The 20000-nt window shown below is 39.8% G+C and overlaps 3 protein-coding genes across 3 annotated transcripts in view; all 3 read right to left on the bottom strand.

The window, feature by feature from the left end:
* LOC138033877 (glutamine-dependent NAD(+) synthetase-like) overlaps positions 1 to 1300 on the bottom strand; it is a 29970-nt gene extending 28670 nt beyond the window's left edge. Inside the window, exon 1 of the mRNA XM_068881748.1 lies at positions 1018 to 1300. The gene's annotated coding sequence lies outside the window, so the exon portion shown is untranslated. The remainder of the gene's footprint in view (positions 1 to 1017) is intronic.
* Positions 1301 to 4849: 3549 nt separating this feature from the next.
* The window catches only part of LOC138033094 (probable ubiquitin carboxyl-terminal hydrolase MINDY-4), a 30654-nt gene continuing 15503 nt past the window's right edge, over positions 4850 to 20000 (bottom strand). Inside the window, exons 14-23 of the mRNA XM_068880853.1 lie at positions 19075 to 19138; positions 14208 to 14273; positions 13411 to 13481; positions 11403 to 11466; positions 10140 to 10226; positions 9463 to 9537; positions 9046 to 9149; positions 7993 to 8069; positions 6786 to 6858; positions 4850 to 5811 (exon numbers count right to left, since the gene is read on the bottom strand). Coding sequence (XP_068736954.1) covers positions 5763 to 5811; positions 6786 to 6858; positions 7993 to 8069; positions 9046 to 9149; positions 9463 to 9537; positions 10140 to 10226; positions 11403 to 11466; positions 13411 to 13481; positions 14208 to 14273; positions 19075 to 19138 — 730 coding nt within the window. The 3' untranslated portion in view covers positions 4850 to 5762. The remainder of the gene's footprint in view (positions 5812 to 6785; positions 6859 to 7992; positions 8070 to 9045; positions 9150 to 9462; positions 9538 to 10139; positions 10227 to 11402; positions 11467 to 13410; positions 13482 to 14207; positions 14274 to 19074; positions 19139 to 20000) is intronic.
* Positions 16935 to 17889, bottom strand: LOC138032573 (neurocalcin homolog). The gene has a single exon (XM_068880278.1). It carries the CDS (start codon positions 17806 to 17808, stop codon positions 17224 to 17226), a length of 585 nt encoding a protein of 194 aa, XP_068736379.1. The 5' UTR covers positions 17809 to 17889; the 3' UTR covers positions 16935 to 17223.

Below are 20000 nucleotides of genomic sequence, written 5' to 3' on the forward strand. Positions count from 1 at the left end.
TAGAATTGTACACCATTCAAGAGAAACTGACACCAAATGAGCTGTTGCTATGACAACATCTTTGCTTTTGGATGTAGTTTCAGTAGAACAGAACTTATTTTTGTCTTAAGCGCAAATCATTCTTTCCCTAAGAGTTTCTGGGAAGACCTGAGTTGACATAGCTGGGTTGTGTCAACTTATCTACAGTTTGGCACAGTGCAGTAAGGGCCTGTAGCTAAGATTGTTCCTATGGTTACACGCATTCTGCCAATGCAAGTTTCAATATTATCACATCATTTATTTCAGAGATAGTCTAATCTTTGTCATATTATTACTCGGGCTTTCCAGATACCTGAGGTTAAATTTTGGGTTGTTTTAAGGTGATTCCTTAGTAATAGAGGTTGCAATAAGATTTTCTTTAGACTTTTCTTGATTGCTCCCTACATTATGGTGACTCGAAATGTGCAATTAAGAAAAATAGGTCACCAAGCTCGTTTGGGAGATATAACTTGCCCAAGTTGCTCATTTCATCATTGCGACTTCATCTTTCAAGGACAAGTTTGTTCCATCGGTTAACGCTACGTTTCGCAGGAACATGAAGCACAGCTTTGACGAAATTCTTGAAATAACTAAACAGGTCCCAGTTGTTCAAAAGGTGGATAGCGTTATCCACCAGACAAATCAATATCCACTATCCTATATCAATTGATTTCGCTAATACTTATCCACTGGATAGTGATTAATCCGGTGGATAGCGCTATCCATCGTTTGAACAACGGGCCAGGTGTATTGTATTGTTCAAAAGGAATAATTTAATGTTTGTTTTATGGCACAGGCGCACGTCATGAAAAGGCACTGACCACAAATATTCGTCTGGTGCGTGATCCCAAGGAGACAATTTTGTGTCCACGAGTGATGGCTACGAAGACTCTTTTCCCTGTAACTTTTTTTTCGGACATAATTTAACAAAAAAAATTTACAGCACAAAGACGAGGAGTAAGAGAATAAAATTATGCCAAAAAAAGATAAGTCACCAACCTCGTTTAGGAGAAAATAGAAAGCAAACCGGGCTTGACCCCTCGACAACACGCCTCCCCGATGGCGCGGTTTCCGCTTTCACTCTCGGACTGAAATGACACTTTTGCATCAGCAAGGCTATCAATCGACTTTTTCCTGCTAGAGGATACAAAGTTTTCCGTTTTGCTGTTTACTGCTGTGCTCTAAAAACGGCCATTCTTCTTTCTAGCGAGCTTTCCTGGACGAAAGGTCGCCATTTTGGAATGTTTTTGGCCACGTTCGATATCTCAATATTCACACATGGTGACGAGTCTTTTAATGATTAAATTTAGGGTGCGTTCGATTGACCGTATTCCGAAGATAGAAGTCCTTCGTTTTCATACGTTTTTACGGAGATTCACATTAAATCAACTGACGCTATGATCCTCGCAGTTATGAACGCAATTTTTGCAATTGCGTAAAGAAGCCTGAAAAATTCAGGATTTCAACGGGGTTTGAACCCGTGACCTCGCGATACCGGTGCGACGCTCTAACCAACTGAGCTATGAAGCCACTGACGTTGGGAGCTGGTCATTTGTGGGTTCTAATGTTCCCGTGAGGAATGAATGAACGATGAAATGATATGAAGGGGTAGTTTCTAAAGAAACTGTGGTGCTGCGTCGGTGGGGAAGTAGTATACAAAAATTTGGTTTTATCAACGGAGTTGATAATGTAAATTGGCCACCGTACAGAGATTCTAAAAGCTGACGTTTCGAGCGTTAGCCCTTCGTCAGAGCGAATCAAGGGATTATGGGTTACGTGTAGTTGTTATAGTAGAGTAGGAGCTACGCTATTGGTGGTAACATGGCAACGTGAAAAATAGGAATATACTAGTTAAATGAAAAGCGTTGCCGATTTGAAATGATATGTGAACACATGGCTAATTTGCATGACAATTTGAAAACCAACATGGCGGCTATCGTGAACAAGGCCTATTGTTTTTTTAAAGTCTCATTGAATTCTGAACATTTGGATATTTATAAATAAAGCCAAATTTTATTTAATTATTTTGATTTTACAAAACTACTGAACCAATCAGAAAGCTAGAAACGCACTATCTGAGGTCTAAAATTCAATTATTTTTATTGAATTTTCGACCTCAGATATTGCGTTTCTAGCTTTCTGATTGGTTCACTCAGTCTCAGTTCTCAGCAACCTCGTTCCCAGGGCTTTTCTCCGCCGAGTAATTCGGCACAGTAATTCTTGAAATAACAAAACAGGTGGATTGTATTGTATTGTTTACAACAGTGGGCGTGCTGAATCTCCCAAGGTGGCCAATTTACATTATCAACTCCGTTGATAAAACCAAATTTTTGTATAAGTGTCTCATATATGAACTGCGGATATGAAACCAAGTGAACTATGACCTTCGCAGTTATGAACGCAATTTTTACAATTGCGTAGAGTACCCTGAAAAAGTTCATATATGAGACATTTCATATACTATTTCATCATTGATTCATTCCTCACGGGACTATTGGAACCCACAAATGACCGGCTCCCAACGTCTGTGACTTTGTAGCTCGGTTGGTTGGGGCGTCGCACCGGAATCGCGAGGCCACGGGTTCAAGCCTCGTTGAAGTCCTGAATTTTTCAGGGTTCTCTACGCAATTGTAAAAATTGCGTTCATGACTGCGAAGACACTTGATTTCATATCGGCAGTTCATATATGAGACATTTCATATACCATTTCATCAAAAAGCAAAATGATTCTGAAGTTTGACGACTTAAATCCTCTCCCTTCTTGAGATACAGAGGGAATTGAGGCACCCGAAAATGGCCCGAAAAGTTTCGGGACTTTCGAGAAACGGGCCCGTGGTGTCTGCTGCGACGTCATAACCCGACTTGCACCTCAAACACTTGGTCAGCTCTGAATAACTGAATCTTTGCTGACGTCATTATTTCATTTGCTTCGTTAGCATACGAGTTTGATTACAGTAAGGCATCACGCTATTTACAAATTGGAGCGAGGCTGGCACAGTCGGTTAGTGCCCGGCCTTGGTGCAAGAGGTCCTGAGTTCGATTCCCGGATATCAAATCCTTGTTTCGCCTTCTTTCCGTTTTGTGTAGCTTAAGTAGCTTTAAATACCCGTAAAACGGAGCACTGATGGCGAGGGGGGAGTAAAATGAGCGCCCCGTCGACCTCAGGTTTGTCAGTTGAATTACTGTTACGAGTTATCGACGTTAAATATAGTTGCTTTACTTTGCTTTACTTTACTTTATTGAGTTCCAAAGCTAAAAGAACTTGTTAAAGTTAGTTAAATATCCAATTTTAAGCCTTTAAGCTGTGATAAGGAGCGAGTTATTAGCCACTAATAACTTCTTACTAACCGCGCGCGAGGGCCGTACTGGGGAATATTGGCCCGAGGTCGTGGCAGTACGGACCGAGCGCAGCGAGGTCCGTACAAACACGACCGAGGGCCAATATTCCCCAGTACGGCTCGAGCTAGCTCGGTTAGTAAGTAGTTTATTATATGGCTTTTTAATTACCTTTTGCTTTGTTTTGGCAAGCCCGTAATCGGCCCGTGGGCATTACGGGAGAATAATGCCCTACAATTTAGTCACAATTAGCCAATCAGAGCGTGCGTTATATCGGCTACAAACACAAGCCATATAATAATAGCCATTAAAAACTAATAAAGTATTGGGTAGCAATTGAGCTAGTGATCCCATACATTCTTTGTAAAATTTCGAATTTTCAAAGCATCATTTCTCACAGGTTATCAGGTATATCGAGTTCAAATTTTCAGAGATAAGTTCATTATGCAAAGCACTTTCAATATTCAGTACTTCATTCCAGACTGAGGACTGATTAGTAAACGCAAAAATGTCAACAAATATTCCCCTGAAGCGTACGTCCCGTTGGAATTTTGGGACAAAATCGTTACTGGACGCTGTTATACCTCCCCCCCCCCCCCCCCCCCCCCAAAATAATAAATAAAGAAATAAATAAACAACATCGGAAAAATATTCAAAGCTTCATTCGCACTTTACGAATTTAAATCCGCATTTTCACTGAAGGCGCTGTTGAGGCCTGGCCAAAGAGTGCATGCAGGCATATTTAATGAACAAAACAAAGGACCAAACCTCCCGAGTATTATACACACGATCTGTATGGGGAAAACAAAATGTACAAGCGAAAAAGGTCTCTTGGCGCCCCGGCGCTAAATACAGTTGTGAATTAAATAAAGTTCATTATTCTTCCTATTTGCCATAGAGCGGTTTTCAATTGAGTGTGGCTCGCGCGTGCACATTTTCCTGCGCTTTGTTTCGGCTACGTGTAATTACTTCGAGTTTTGATTGTTTACTGAATTGTCTCCGTCCTTTTTGATTGGCTAAAGTAATTACTTTGGTTTTGGTTTTACGACACTCGATTGAAACTCGCTCTATCTCAACCATTATTTACAGTCAAGTAACATTACTTTTGCTGATGAGGAATGTAGCAAAAGCGAATTACAACTTTAATTTGATAAACCCCATTCCTTCAGTCGCTTCACAATCAACCGATGTTGATGATGATGATGATGATGTGAATAAAAACTAAATTCACAAAGAAGGCGTCGAACTAGGACTCGCCTTGATCGAAAAGCTTACGTGAAGTTGAAAGTGAACAAAACGAAACTTGTGTTTTCTCTATTCTCCATTTTTGAATGCACCATAATACATTTTGTTTGCCCCCCAAATTTTGCATAAATTATTATTTTCGAATGCTCTTGGGAATATGTCCCCACGAGCATTTGAAAACATTAATAGTTTAAGCAAAATTTGGGGGGGCAAACAAAGTGTATTATGGGGCATTCGAAAAATTAATAGAGAATGGCTGCAATTCAACTCATGTGGTCAATTATTAAACTTAGGTTTCGTAGGAGCCGTTGTCAAAGTTCAGGGTTTAAAATTAACGAAAAAATTCAGTCGCAATTTTGTGACAAGATACGAAAATTAACAAAACAAAATATGAGCCCGCAATACTTGTGTGTAAAGAAACCGCTGAAATGGCGAATGATCAAAGGAATAGACCAGTTCATCCTCTTGAGTGCATCATGGGTAATCAGGTCAACATGGCGGGAAATTCAAAGCAAAATTAATTGTACATGTCTCTCCTTTTTACACTTTCGCCTTAATAAACATAACAAATAAGTTCAAGTTCACAACTGAGATGAATTGGACTTGGTATCTGTTCTTTGGAATTCCTAAATATTCCTTTTTGTCTCCATACATTCTCTGTAATTTGTGCCTTTAGAATTACAGGAAAAGTATGGCAGAAACTTAATAAAATAATTTCTACAATACCCATTCTCTCCAACTTCATTCTGCCGCACCTTTGAGCGCTTATCTTCCGTTTTGGAAATAAAAAAAACCAAAATTGCATATCATAAATTCTTTTCATCGTTTTGAATTCCCACAAAACCTTCGAATTTCTCTCCATCTTGCCCTGATTACCCATGATGCACTCGAGAGCGTGAACTCGTCTATGGAGTTGTGCACGTAACACTGCAGCTAAATTACTCTACAATTACGCTATCTTCAGATTGAAAGAAAATTCACGGCGAGAAACAAAATGCGACTGAATTGATCGCAATTTGGAGCCCTGAAGTTGGCACCCTGAAATAAGGAAATTCAGGAAATTTTGTTCAAGCAGAGATGGAAAAGATTACAGAAGTTTTTATAAGGAAGGGGTTGATAAGAAATTACTGTTCAAACGATTCCACAGACAAGATGTCGATTCGTCACAGGATCGGCTCCGTGCCATTCCAATCTACGACAGCATTCTTCCATCTGTGAAGAGAATCACACAACGGATGATAAAAATTGTGTGGGAGGTTCTGAAACTGGCTGTGGTTTTTGATAGATGCTTTGACAACCTTAGGGAAGTCGCCTTCGGGTCAAATGAATTCCGGTCACCCTGAAGATGACAATAGGACTTCTTCTTTGGAATTCGATACCCCAACCTCGTTCTCAGGGACTCTCTTCTCTGCCTCCTTTGTCGTTGAGGAGGTAGAGAAGAGAGACCCTGGGAACGAGACTAACGCTCACCCAGACAATAGGTATGACATTCCTAAGTTCAAATCATTTTAAATTTCACATCATTTAACAGTTTTTGTAATTTGAAACAAATTCACGATATTGTTTTAATTTGTAAGACATGTTTCGATTTTACAAACATAGACAGCGTTTGAGAACAGTTTTTGCTAAGCTACCAGGCCTGTGGAGAGAAGCAAGGCTTGGGGTGAACATAGCTCGGTGTTTTTCAAGTAAAAATGCAAACAAGTTGGCCTGAAAACAGCACCTTGATGACAAAACAAACATCTCGTTTATTATAGAACAACAAGGTCTAAGTATCGTTCTTTTTCGTGGGGAAAAACAGATTTCTTTTCGTCCAAAGCTAAAAACAGCGTCAAGAAACGACACGATCGAAGTCTTGTCTCCCTACATCGTACCACAAGGGATAAAACGTTTTTGTAAAAATCTTCACGATTTCATAATCCAATTCTAGAGTTGTGATTGGCTAGGCTATCACTATTTAAGAGCCATAATACCCTCCTCTAACAAAGAAAATTGTGCAAAGTTTTGCGTTCTTGCGTTCAAAGTCAGAAGTCAACTAGATGAAAACACTATTCTTGACTTGCGCTTTGAATTTTGCTGGTAAAAAGCGATTTCTTTCTCGCTGACTGCCACAACGGCACAGTGGCTTGCAGGATAGGAGTATCAAAGCAAATTCGAGCGCACTCATCTATGAAGCTAGTAAATACCTCGTTCTGATGCAATGTTCTAGAGGAGGGACAAGATCAGTATCCTTATACTCTGGACAATCTTGTGTTGTATCTGGAAGAAAAATGTTGCTTTGTGACTGGCTAAATTTATTTTCTTATTTAGATGCTGATGAAATACCAGGATTTTTCCTTTAACTAAATAATCATATCTTTACCGCGCGCAGTGAACGTATAATTTTTATCTATCACATTTGAGAATATAGGTGTCGTCATGGTAACGAACACGATTAGCCAATAAAACGCGAGCTTCCTCTTCATTGTGCTTTAATATAATTCTTCTCCACTACATTAACATTTTCATTGCAAAATTTTACATTATCATGAGTTGTTTTTCATAACTTTCATATCTTGTTTCATGTTACATAACATGCGTGTTTTAGCTGTTGGTGACCACTTTTTAATCATTTCGAAAATGAGTAAAACAAGTTGTTTTAAATATGGACATTCAATCAATACCTATATAATAAACAGAATATTACATCGCAACTTGGGGATACGAAATTTTATCTTCTCGAGCTGAAAGTATTTGTCACACGTTCGCTTCGCTCACTCGTGAGAGATACTTTCAGCACTCGAAGATAAAATTCGTATCCCCGCGCGGCCATGTAATATCCTCTATATCTGCCTCTAATGTGAATGGTCGGAGTAATCATATTGCTTTCGAACTTAATGTGCTACTGTATATATCTACTGACCTAACTGGAGTATTGAAGTGCCGATCACCTCAACAGACTTTTTCATTGTGCTTATTCTCCGAAATGGTCCTAAATATATTTTGTAGCCTTTACAACCCTTTTTTTCAAAACATCACTCGTGAATTTTCTATTCGCTTAGTGGTCATAGTTTGATCCATGACCGAGCAATAAAGGGAAATAGGTTCAATACTGGGTTGATGTCAGAAATTACTTTGCATCGCTGTTTTCAAAGAACTATCACAATGCAAAGCAGCTTGTGACATCAACCCGGTATTAAACCCATTCCTCTTTCTTGCCCGGTCATAGATCAAGTTACACCTAATTTTTCAACTTTTTACGAGCATCTAAAACAGTGATTTTGAAGGGCAAGGTTTACCAAACAAAAGAAGAACTTTTCGACAAGTGCAGAGAATCATCGAGTGAAAAGGGTTTTTTTGAGGTGATAGACACTTTAAAGACGTCAGAGAGCAAATATACTTTCGGTACCCTACCTATGGTTAATTTAATTTCCTCGTCCTGTCGCGCAAGTCCGTCGTAGTAGTAAAGATCAAACTTCTTTTCAGATTTCCTAAAAGCAAAAAGAATTAATGAACGATACTCGTACCAAATCAGACAGGATTGTTTTAAGGAAAGGGGATCGCTGTCCATCACGCCTTGCATTTCGATACAGGGAATATTGGCCAGGCTCACCGTTTACATAAAGTCGGTCAATCACTCAGTTACTCCACTAGTCTGTTGGCTAAAGACTCCTTTATTTTTTTTTATTTTAAATAGATGAATTTCATAGCCGGAAGACAGACAGACTTCAAACTATTCAACTAGTTAAACATCCAGTCTTTCAGTAAGTCGGTAATTAAATGAAACCACCCATTCAGTCATTAAAAGTCAATCAGCCAGTCACCCCAGGGGCTAACTAACAAAATAAATCACTTAAGTGAAGACATCCATTCTAAAATTGATTTTATCAAACAAGTTGATAAAGTACAAAGAAAGGTTACGTTTATACAAACGTATAAAGGTCGAATAACCACCGTGAAAGATTTGGAAAGCTGACGTTTCGAGCGTTAGCCCTTCGTCGGAGCGAATAGAGGAATTGTGGTTGTTGTAGGTTTATGTGTGTGTGGAGGAGCTTTGCTATTGGTAGAAATAGGATGACGTGAATTTGTGAATATAGATTAATGGAATGAGAGGCGTTCATTGATTCCGTGTTGATAGAGTGTGCCCAGTTCACGTCATCCTATTTCTACCAATAGCAAAGCTCCTCCGCACACATATAAACCTACAACAACCACAATTCCTCTATTTGCTCCGACGAAGGGCGAACGCTCGAAACGTCAGCTTTCCAAATCTTTCACGGTGGTTATTCAACCTTTATCAACTTGTTTGATAAAATCAATTTCTGTTTCAATCTCCCACCGACGCAGTACCACAGTTTCTTTAGAAACTAAAATTTTGCATTCTAAAATTCAACCCGCCATGCACTGACATCGCAGACATCCTAAATTATCATACCGACAAATATCATTAGAAAGACAATATCTCACCAATCGTCTAAAAGATTTCGGTCAACAGAGAATAGAATGCTGAAGTGGCTCTCACTGCATATAACCCAGATGGGATACTTGGGAGTCTTGAAGTTCATACCCACCTATAACCGAAGGATGAATAACAAGTATCAACAACAACAAGTATCATGTCTGAGTTCCAGTTTGAATTTTACTTTCCAGAACCGTTAACAGAAGCTGGCGAAGGGGCAAGACTCAAGGAATGGAATCGAAAACCGTGCGCAGGAGACCAAATATAAAAAAAACCTTATTGAACCAGCTTGTTCGGTCCGCACTGGGAAATATTGGTCGAGTTCCTTTTTTTGCAAGTTTATGGACCGAGCCTGAAACTTGCAAAAAAGCCGTATTCCCATGCTAATTATACAGAACGAAGAAAACGATTGAGGAATAACTCACCTCACATGATTTGTAGTGCTCGAACAAAGAGAGAAGCCCTATCTCACTTTGTTTTTCTAATCCTTTAAAGATATTCTGCAAGTAAAACAACGAGTGAACAAAAAGATGAATTAGCTTCAGCAAGTACGCAGTGTTATGAAAGAAATGTGTCTTTGAAGTGCAGGTTTTAGAAGCCGCCTGAATTTTTCGGATGTGTGTAACGTAACAATTGGTTAACTTGTCCAGTTGAGTGTAACGATCACTTCTATCTTAGGTGTAGAGCGAGTTTCAATCGAGTGTCGTAAAACCAAAACCAAAGTAACTACTTTGGCCAATCAAAATGGACGGAGACAATCTAGTGAACCAATCAAAACTCGAAGTAATTACTCGTAGCCGACACAAAGCGCGGGAAACTGTGTACGCGCGGCCACGGTTGGTTTTGGTTTCACTTGTGTTTGGTTGAAAAAGTGGCGCGAGAACTTTGAACCAATCACTGAGTGAAGTAATGCAAACCCAAAGCAATTCGCTAATTACTTTCGACACCGTTCAATTGAAAACCGCTCTATGGAGTGTTACATGCTTAACTACCAAATTTGTGTTAACATTTTAAAAAAAGACAAAAGCAATAATACATTGCTTCTAAACGTGAAGCCTAAACCCATGGAAACTAGTTTTCTTATGTTGCTACAAAGCTGTACCTTTTCAGCTCCGCCGGTGTCAACTTCCATCACATTGTCAAACGTGTTGGAGACAGCTTTGCTAGTAAGTAATAAATTAACCATTTCCTAAGAAAATCACAATATAGAAAGTCAACTCAAATGGCCACGACTTTAGCAAACAACTTTTGAGAAGAAATGAAGCTGAATGACAGGCAAGCATTTCAGGGTAGACACTTTTTTTCTTTTTTGGGAGGCGCGGTGGCCTCATGGTTAGTGTGCTCGACTCCGGATCGAGTGGTCCGAGTTCGGGTCCTGGCCGGGGACATCATTTGCGTTGTGTTCTTGGGCAAGACATTTACTCTCACGGTGCCTCACTCCACCCAGGTGTATAAATGCGTACCAGCGAAAATGCTGGGGGTAACCCTGCGATAGACTAGCATCCCATCCATGGGGGAGTAGAAATACTCTTAGTCGCTTCATGCTACGGAAACCGGAGATAAGCGCCGGCGTGATGGGCCTTCCTAGGCTCGTACCAGAAACTTTACCTTTACGTTTACTTAAAACTTTTAAACCCTAACGACAAGGTGCTACATATGCTCAAATTAAACAAAATAAGAGGACAGGAATCTAAAAATGAACCTGGGGTCTAAGTGCCACTCATGTGAGCTCCAGCTAAGAAGAAATACCAGGTGATCATGTTATTGGTAACGATGGTGATGATGATGACGATAAAGTTAGAAGCAACAATGTTCATTGCAAGTGTCGGATATATAAACCTTTCTAACAAAACGGCGAAAAACTTAGAACATAATGAAAAACAATTTTAAAAATTCACTCGATTGAAAAGTTTTTGCTTGGAATAGCTCAACTTTCATCAGTTAGCAGACGGTTGTTATTGTTGATCATTAAATGCTCCGAGATAATAGATACTTCCCAATCTGAACGTGTGAGAGGCGTGGTGGCCTCATGGTCAGTGCACTCGACTCCGGATCGACTGGTCAGGGTTCGGGGCCTGGCAGGGGACATTGTGTTGTGTTCTTGGGCAAGACACTTTACTCTCACGGTGCCTCTCTCCACCCAGGTGTATAAATGGGTACCGGCGTAAAGCTGGGGGTAACCCAGCGATGGACTAGCATCCCATCCAGGGGGAGTATAAATACTCCTAGTCGCTTCATGCTAATGAAACCGGAGATAAGCGCCGGCCTGATGAGCCTTCTGGCTCGTAAGCGGAGACTTTCATCTGAACGTATGTATGTATGATGATGATGATGATGATGATGATGACGACAATGATGATCTGACCTGTGTGCAGTAATTGTGTGCACCCATCAGTGTGCCGTTTGGTTCGTCCATATCGGATCTCACCCTGAGGCAAAGAAAGACACAAGAAACTGAGAAATAGGAATGACAAGGCAATTCTTTTTCTCGAGCATAGAGCAATTTTCAAATGACTGTCGAAGTAATTGCGTGATTGCAATTGCTACGCTTGGCGATTGGTTGAAAAATCTCGCGCCAGTTTATCAACCAATGAGAAGGAAAACCAAACTCAATCGCGAGTTGCACGCGCGATCTTTCCCGCGCTTTTAGGAAGTTACATGCATTCCGAATAGGCTATGAATTTTGATTTGTTCATTGCGCTGTGATTGGTCGAAGTAATTACTTTGGTATTTGTTTTATGACACTCTGTTGAATAAGTAAATAATAGTAAGTAAATTCCAATTAGATTTCTGCTCAATTCATGCGACCGTCACGGCTCCACTTAAGGCTACAACGTTAACCAAAGAAAAAAATTACGCTGTTGTTTCCTAGACTTCAAAAACTCGTTGATATTCAACGGGCATTTTTTCCAATCGAATGCAAGGAATTAATCACAATAAAACGGTTATACATATGAAATGAAATGTTAATAGACTCCTTGGGAACTCGGAAAAATCCCAGCCCCAGATGGGATTCGAACCCACGACCCTCAGTCATCTCGTGCGGATGCTCTAACCACTGAGCTACTGGAGACTCCGTGGGTGAAATGTGGGTCTTTTGACACGAGCTGCATCACGCAGCTAAAAAGTCAAATAACGACTGAAAGCAGAGCTCATAACTGCATCGCGCAGTCACCTTTAAGCTATCAGAGATGCGGCCAACCAACCACCCAAGTGAGCGAAATCGTTCACATTGTTAAGAGTTGTTGGTTCTGCAGATGTTGAATGGTGTTGGCAGTTTTGTGCAAACGGACGCGACGACTCCCAACAATGTAAGGACGTGCAGTGTGTTATGCAGTGTGTTTGCGCATACGTTCTGCGCATCTCGAGATACCCGAGTTTCCTATCGGTGATGCTCATTAATACAGGGATATTCTTGCGCGGTTTAAAACTATCCGGATAAAGTAGATCTTAGTAAGTAGTCTTGGTATCCAATAAGAAAATTGGGTGTAACCGTGCATTTTTGAGAGATAATTTCTATATAAAGAATACTAATGAACATGAAATTTTATATAAAATCTTCATCCTAATTTGCATATAAAATAAAAACTGGCTGCAGCCAAATTTACATCGAACTCTTTGCTAGCAAGCAAAAACAAGCGCTTGATCTACCCAAGCGGTTTTGCCAATTTCTGGCCAACGTAAGAATAAAGGACATCTTAGGATGGATAAAGCAAAAAAACCCTCACCTCGATAGAAAATAATGCGGAGAAGTCTCCACTGAGAAAATGAGACGAGAATTCAGTACTTTCGTTTCCAGAGTCAATTGTCACGGCTGTATACTGCAGTAATGTGTTTTAAATTGCATTTTATTATATAGATTCTGATGAAATACCAATCATATCTTCACCGTGCGCAGTGAACGTATCATTTTAATCTTTAACATGTGAGAATATAGGTGTCGTCTTGGTAACGAACACGATTAGGCAATAAAACGCGAGCTTCCTCTTCATTGTAAGATACTTTCGTGCTTTAATATAATTCTTCTCTACTACATTAACATTTTTATTGCAACTTTTACATTATCATGATTTGTTTTTCATAACTTTCAAATCTTGTTTCATGTTACACAACATGCGTGTTTTAGCCTTGGTTGACCACTTTTTCATCATTTCGAAAATGAGTAAACAAGTTGTTTTAAATCTAGACATTTCATCAATATCTATATAATAACCAGAACATTACAAGGTCGCTTGGGGATACCAATTTCATCTTCTCGTGCTGAAAATATCTCTCAAACGTTCGCTTCGCTCACTCGTGCGAGATACTTTCAGAACTCGAAGATAAAATTCGTATCCCTGCGCGGCCATGTAATATCCTCTATATACACTCACATTTCAATTGATCTTGACAATATCACAGAGTACAAGAACAAAATGCATCCGCTACTACCATCAGATTCAAACTGGAAATTCAAAGACACAACAAAATAAATGATATCAATTCTACGATGACATTTGGCACGGAGTGGTAACTGCACATCAAATATCAAATGACGTAAAACAATCGTGGATGTTTTCTATTTATTGTGAAATTCCGATATGGGTGACAGTTTCATGAAAGCGTGCTATTTTCCAAACACATCAATTAATTTAATCCATTGACTTTTGTACCCCCCGTACCACGTGATGTTACTCTAGGGGACCGTTTCTTTCAAATGTCGTCTTATGCACGTGCATAGGTATGCAGAACTTATGAACAAAACAAAAGGAAATTCCCTGGGGATCTCAAGTGGTCTGAAATGGGAATACAAAACGTATAAGCTAAAGAGGTCAATTGTTCATTTGGGTGCGCTCTGAAAAAGGATTATGAAGTGAATTGCAAGACAAGCCATTTTCAAGCCTGTTTCACACGCAAACTGAACCACCGGTGCGAGTGAAAAGCAAATCATGTGTGCTCCAGGCTTAAACGGTAAAATTCTTATTTATGCATCCATACATCCCCCAATTGTCATGCGCAAACAACCATTAGATTGAGAGGAACCTTGGAAAAAATTTTGTTTGGGGCAAGATCCCTGACCTTCTTCCTACCTTGAACACATTTCGCTTTTCAACACAAGCTTCGCCAGAGAATTCAATTTCAATAAAATTGTACTTTATTTCAGAAAAACTTCAGCCTTCCGTGGACATACCTGTGTTATATTTTGAGAGATAAAGTTATGGAGACTTTCTGATGACTTGAACACGTATAAGACGAGCTGGAAGATACGACGTAGGAAATCGCAATCAACCAATCACTTTTTCCATCCAGCAATCGATCGATTAACCAATCACTGCTATATTAGGGACTAGGGAGCTTAAGATCTACGACGGCGACGTCGACGAAAACGTCACCTCAAAATAGAACTTTGCTGTGGTAAAAGTCTTTCGCGATGATTCCATCTTGTTCACGTCGTACAATGTGGGCGAAGTTTCCTAAAAGTAAATTGGTACGAGCGCCATTTGAATTTGCATTTGAATTTGCATGTTCAGATTTATTAACATTTTTCGTCATTATGTCGGCTTGTCTAACTTCTAAAAACTAGTGGAACTATCCAGGAACTGAATTGGGAGGTGCGGTATTGGATCTACGACAGGAAATTCAAATTCGCTGCCTTTTGTTCACGTTCTCCGAAAAACTTGAGAATTGGTCATTTCATGTCGTAGATTTGCCGAAAACGTGAAAGAAATGTACAAAAATGAAAAATGCACGTGCCGAGCGTGCAAAGCTATTGTTTTTGCTCGTTAAATATGCAAGACTTTTGACGTTTTCGTTGCCGTCGCGTCGCAGATCTAAAAACTCCCTACTTTTAGAACTACAACGCAGTCGTCAACGAGAACGCCACAAAACAAGAATATAATTGGTTAAAAGAGGAAACATAATCGTGCCGCACGTGCGGCACGCATTTTAGCACGCACTTTTTGCCGTACTCTGCAACGTGAAATCAGCAAATTTGAAGTTTTAATGACAACGTTAGCGTACAAATGCAAACCTTTCATTTTATATTTTTACTCTGAAACTGCACGTACTAATTTATTTTAGAACACTTCGCCCACATTACACGAATTGAACGAGATGGAATAATCGCGAAAGACATACCACATTGAAGAGACATTGACATTTTGACATTGATATTTTGAGGTGACGTTTTCGTCGACGTCGTCGTGGTAGATCTTGAAGACGAGCTATAAAAGGCGTGGTACCCTAGGCACATGCGGATGATTTCTCAATCAACCGGGGACGCATGCAAAGCTTTGTAATAATTTCTGCAATAATAGAGCCCCTAACGGGAAAGTGTCCGTAAATATGTCAGTTGTATTTTGTTATATGTCAAATCCACAGTCACTTTTTTAACCCTGGAAATGTATTTTAAGGGTTTCTTCTCGGTGTTGCTGTTTGTTGATCGCCATCTTGGATAATCATTCGAAGACACTGTGCTGCGCAGATCCCTTTTTTGAGGGTCTTCGTGTTTGGGGCAATCACTAAATTACCAACATTTGACACTCCACTCAAAATCGATCCAACAGACCTTTTTCGCTTGTACATTTTTTATTTTCCCAATACAGACCATGTGATAATACTCACGAGGCTTGGTCCTTTGTTTTGTTCATTAAAAAGAGTGCATGCAGGCATATTCATGCCTGCATGCACTCATTTTAATGAACGAAACAAAGGACCAAACCTCCTGAGTATTATCACAAATGTGTATTGGCAAAACAAAATGTACAAGCGAAAAAGGTCTATTAACTCCGAGTAATTCGTTTAACGACGGTGTTGCTGTTGTTATTGCGCATAGGTCTGCACATCTCGAGATACCCAGGTTTCCTTCTGTAGTGTTTACAGGGATATTTTTGCTCGGTTGAAGACTATACGGAGAAGCAGGACTTAAAAAATGCCCTTGGTATCCAAAAAGAAAATTGGGGGGTAAACATGCATTTTTCAGAGATAATTAAAACATTGCTTTGTATTTTAAAGCTTTTTTCAAGTATTGTTAATAAATTATCTTTGAAAAATGCGCGGTTACTCCAATTTTCTCTTTGGATTTCAATAACAATGGTTAGGATCTGCTTTTCCCGCATATTCATAAGCCGCGCAAAAATACCTTTGAATTAGTAGGCACGGTCAAACAAATCAACGCTGGTTGCTCCAGTTTAAACGATCTAAAGAGACTGCTTTATTACAAGGATCGATTCCACAACAATCTTCACCTAACGGCAATGTTGTCGTACTATTTGAAACAGTTTTATAGCTTAAACAAGATAACTCATTACTGTGGCACAAAAGAAGTAACAGGAAAGCCTTCTAAAAACACCCAAAACTTGGTGTGTAAGTGCTCATAGAAGTCAAAAACAAAATCCGACGATGACCACCATTTTTATTGCTCCAAATTGATTACCAAACTTAGAAACTTTTTGTATTTAAAGAGTTGCGGATTTGAAATTATCCGGATACTGGTCATTTCATGTAGCTTTCAGAACGGGCTGACAAAAAAACGCACGTATGGGGCTTTTGTTCATTAAACCTTAATGTGGGAGATATATCATGCGTATCTTGATCAGAGACGGGTGAAAATCGTACCTAAATGTAAAGGGAGAGTGCAGGAGGATTTGTTTCATTTTTAACTTGTTGATTCACTCCGTTGCCGTTGAGAAGCGAGCGCCCCTCCAACTTGAAGATTAGAAGGAGGACAAATAATCTACTACATAAACGGTGTACGAAATGTTAGCAGATTCAAACATTACTGCGATAAAAGAGCCAGTTTGAAGCATCCCTTCGTCTCCGAACACATTTCGATTCATTCCCAAGGGTAATCTAAACCACACCCGATTTGATTCAGGTAAATATACGGCATACAAAGCAATTTGAAGTCAACTAGAAGCTGATTTTAAAACAAGTTTTTATTTCTGCAGCGATTTACTATTAGTTGGAATATTAATCGACAAAGTTATTTTCTCGAAAGCTTACCAGAGTAATTTTAGTGTGAGAAGTAAACTGCATTTATGAAGTTCGCTGACATTTTGTATCGTTGGGTGTGCCAAACCAAAGACCATATGACAGCCCATCTTACAGCCGGTCTTTGAGACTTGGAGAAGCATTTTTTCCAGCTAAAATACGCGTCAATACGATCTGCTTATAAAGAAAAGAACAAGAAATGCTGTTTTCAAAATCTACTGCGCAGTCTTTTCTTCCGTGCCATTGGCTGCTGACTCGCACTGAAGCAAGCGGACAATCGAAGGATCACTCTTGGCACCTTCCATGAATTCTTCCAAGGACAACTTTCCATCTTTGTTCTTATCCAACTGTGATAGGAACGTCTCCACCTTCTTCTCTGGCGTTTCCTCGCCTTCGCCGTCACCTCGCATCTTGAAGATTGCTCTTACAATTTCCAGCATCTCGTCCTTGGTGATGGACCCGTTGCCATCCTGATCGTAAATGCTGAAAGCCCATTTGAGTTTCTCTTCGGGTTCCCCTCGAGTTGTGACCGACAAGGCACAAATAAACTCGCGGAAATCTATAATGCCGTCACCGCTTTTGTCAAACGTGCGAAATACGTGCTCTGAAAAAGCGGACGCGTCGCCGTCTGGATAGAAATTGCGATAGATTTTCTTAAAGTCGTCAACCTTTAGCTTCCCATTGGGGCAGTCTGCGCGAAAACCTTTAAACCATTCTTGAAGTTCCTTCTCGTTGAAATCCGTTTGTTGTTTTAGGTCGGACAGTTGCTTGGGCTTCAGTTTGCTGTTCTGTTTACCCATTTTCTTCTTCAGCTGGCACAGCAGTAACAAACGAACGACGGACTGTTTGAACCAACGATGTGCACAGCAATTATGAATATTGACGAGGAAGCTCTCGGCCAATAACAGCAGACGCTTGCAAGGAATGGACCAATAGAAAAAAAGCGTGCGACAAAGTCCCAATTGGCTTCGTTCTTTCTTCCGATTGGTTGAGAAGAAGACGCGAGAGTTTTAGGCCAATAAACAAGTAGTGTAAACGCACGGACGCACAACGAAAGCAATTGCGACGTTTTATCGACACTCAGCTAATACGCGCTAAGAAAGCCTGCGTTGCTTAATGTTTAACACGCAAGGTTTACGCTCCTGAATAATACGTGGTTTGCACGATACCTTATCGCCGTTAATTATATGACACAGACAATAGCGCCTTTTTTTCGTCATCCAGCATTTGAACATTTCGCCACTACAAATGATGTTTCTTGACTTCTTTTGATCGGAAATTACGTATAGAATTTTTGTTTTATTACTAGCCTGACTTAAACGTTTTACAATCATCCAGGTTATGGAAACGAAGGAAATGTATGACCGTGTAATTAGAAATATTCTTTTGTGTGAAAACCGTGCAGTTCTTTCCTTTTGTCTTTAACACATAACATGTCCACATTATTACGTGCCTTCAGAACACTAAATTTCAAAAAGAAGGGCAGTGGGTATCAAGTTATCGACTGTGCATTTTACAGCTTGGACCCCAAATTAAAAGTGACAATTTTTAATTTGCTCACATTCCCCTGCGCAAAAAAGAAAAAATACAATCAAACGCCAACAAAAGACATCGGCTTCTGATTGGATAGTCTTCATTCATGAAAGAACGTGAATTACGTAAAAAGTGGTCACGTCGAAAATCTACCTTTGCCCTGAAACCCCATGGGTTCGCCTGCTGTGCAGGCTAATCGATTAGAAACGGATAGGTATATTGTAATGAGGAAAGATTGCAAATAAAGATTTCCCAATTATTTTGGTCGGAACGTGATTTAAGATTAGCAGAGAAGGCAACAGAACGCGATTTGCAAAGACAGCGATAGAACAAACAAGAAAACAATGGATATTGCTTTTAATACAGCGGGAAGAACGACACTATTCAGGCAATAAAAAATGGGTTCAACAAGAAGTACGACTCTACTCAACTACTCTTCGAGATTCTAATGAAAACCACTTGAATGGCCTATTGAATCTGACCCACCCACGGTAGAGACTGAAAGAAATCACTTTCACCCATCGCGTACTTACCGCCTCTGTCAACTGGTCTGGTTTGTATCTCCCTGCGCCAAGAAAGGTAGAACCACCAGTAGCCCTGGAGACAATGGTAAGTTTAGCAGCTTAAAGGAAAACGAACTTAACGTAAAATGAAACTTGTTTATGCTTAAACACGAAAATGCGGAGTAAAATGCGCAGTAACTAAGCCCCAAGCGGATCACTTGTCATTGACCCTTTGACGAATAAAGAGCTCTGCGCGCAATAAAACAGCCATTAAAGGCAATCTGTCCATAATATTATACAAGACATTATTTGTTCTTCTTGCTTCTTAAAATTCTCAGTCTTTTTCCGCCATAGAAAGATCTATTCCAGTTTTATCTCAGTTTTGCTATGACAGTTGGTCGCCATCTTGGGTTATTAATCACGCCTGGCAGAATTTTAACAGAACTCACGGAGCAACCACTGATCCCAAAAAAGACTGGATCGCACGTGAAGCACAACAAAATGGGGCAGGCCATTTTGTTGAGACCAAATCTAGATCTTAGCGTAAGAGTTCGGACATCGTTGTGGCAATGTTGTAAAACCTACCTTAAAAGTTCTCCTGCGGCATAATATCGAAGGAAGCTCTCTTTTTACCCCCTAATTTCACTGTCTATACGAAGCTCTAGCGCGAAAGTGGTCCCAAAAAGACGGTGCCGCAAGCTTCAGTTTTGGCAACGTGAAAACACTTCTTGGTTTTTACGTGAGGTCAGAAAAAAACTAAAATTAAAATTTAATTTAGAGTTTTTACCTTCAGCGGGTAAAAGACATTTAAAGATATACCTGCTGGCCTGTTTTCAGCTCGGTAGCATGCTTTGTTTGGAAAATAATGCGTGACATCTGAACATGTAACGTACACGAAAATATCGATTCTCCTTGTGTTTTCGAGTTTTGAATAACCAATGTGTTAAAAAAAATGT

Source organism: Montipora capricornis, chromosome 14 (assembly GCF_036669925.1).
Source record: "Montipora capricornis isolate CH-2021 chromosome 14, ASM3666992v2, whole genome shotgun sequence".
Lineage (NCBI taxonomy): Eukaryota > Metazoa > Cnidaria > Anthozoa > Scleractinia > Acroporidae > Montipora > Montipora capricornis.

Excerpts from the sequence above, each read along its gene's own strand:
- LOC138032573 (XM_068880278.1), bottom strand. The coding sequence starts at position 17,808 with ATGGGTAAACAGAACAGCAAACTGAAGCCCAAGCAACTGTCCGACCTA.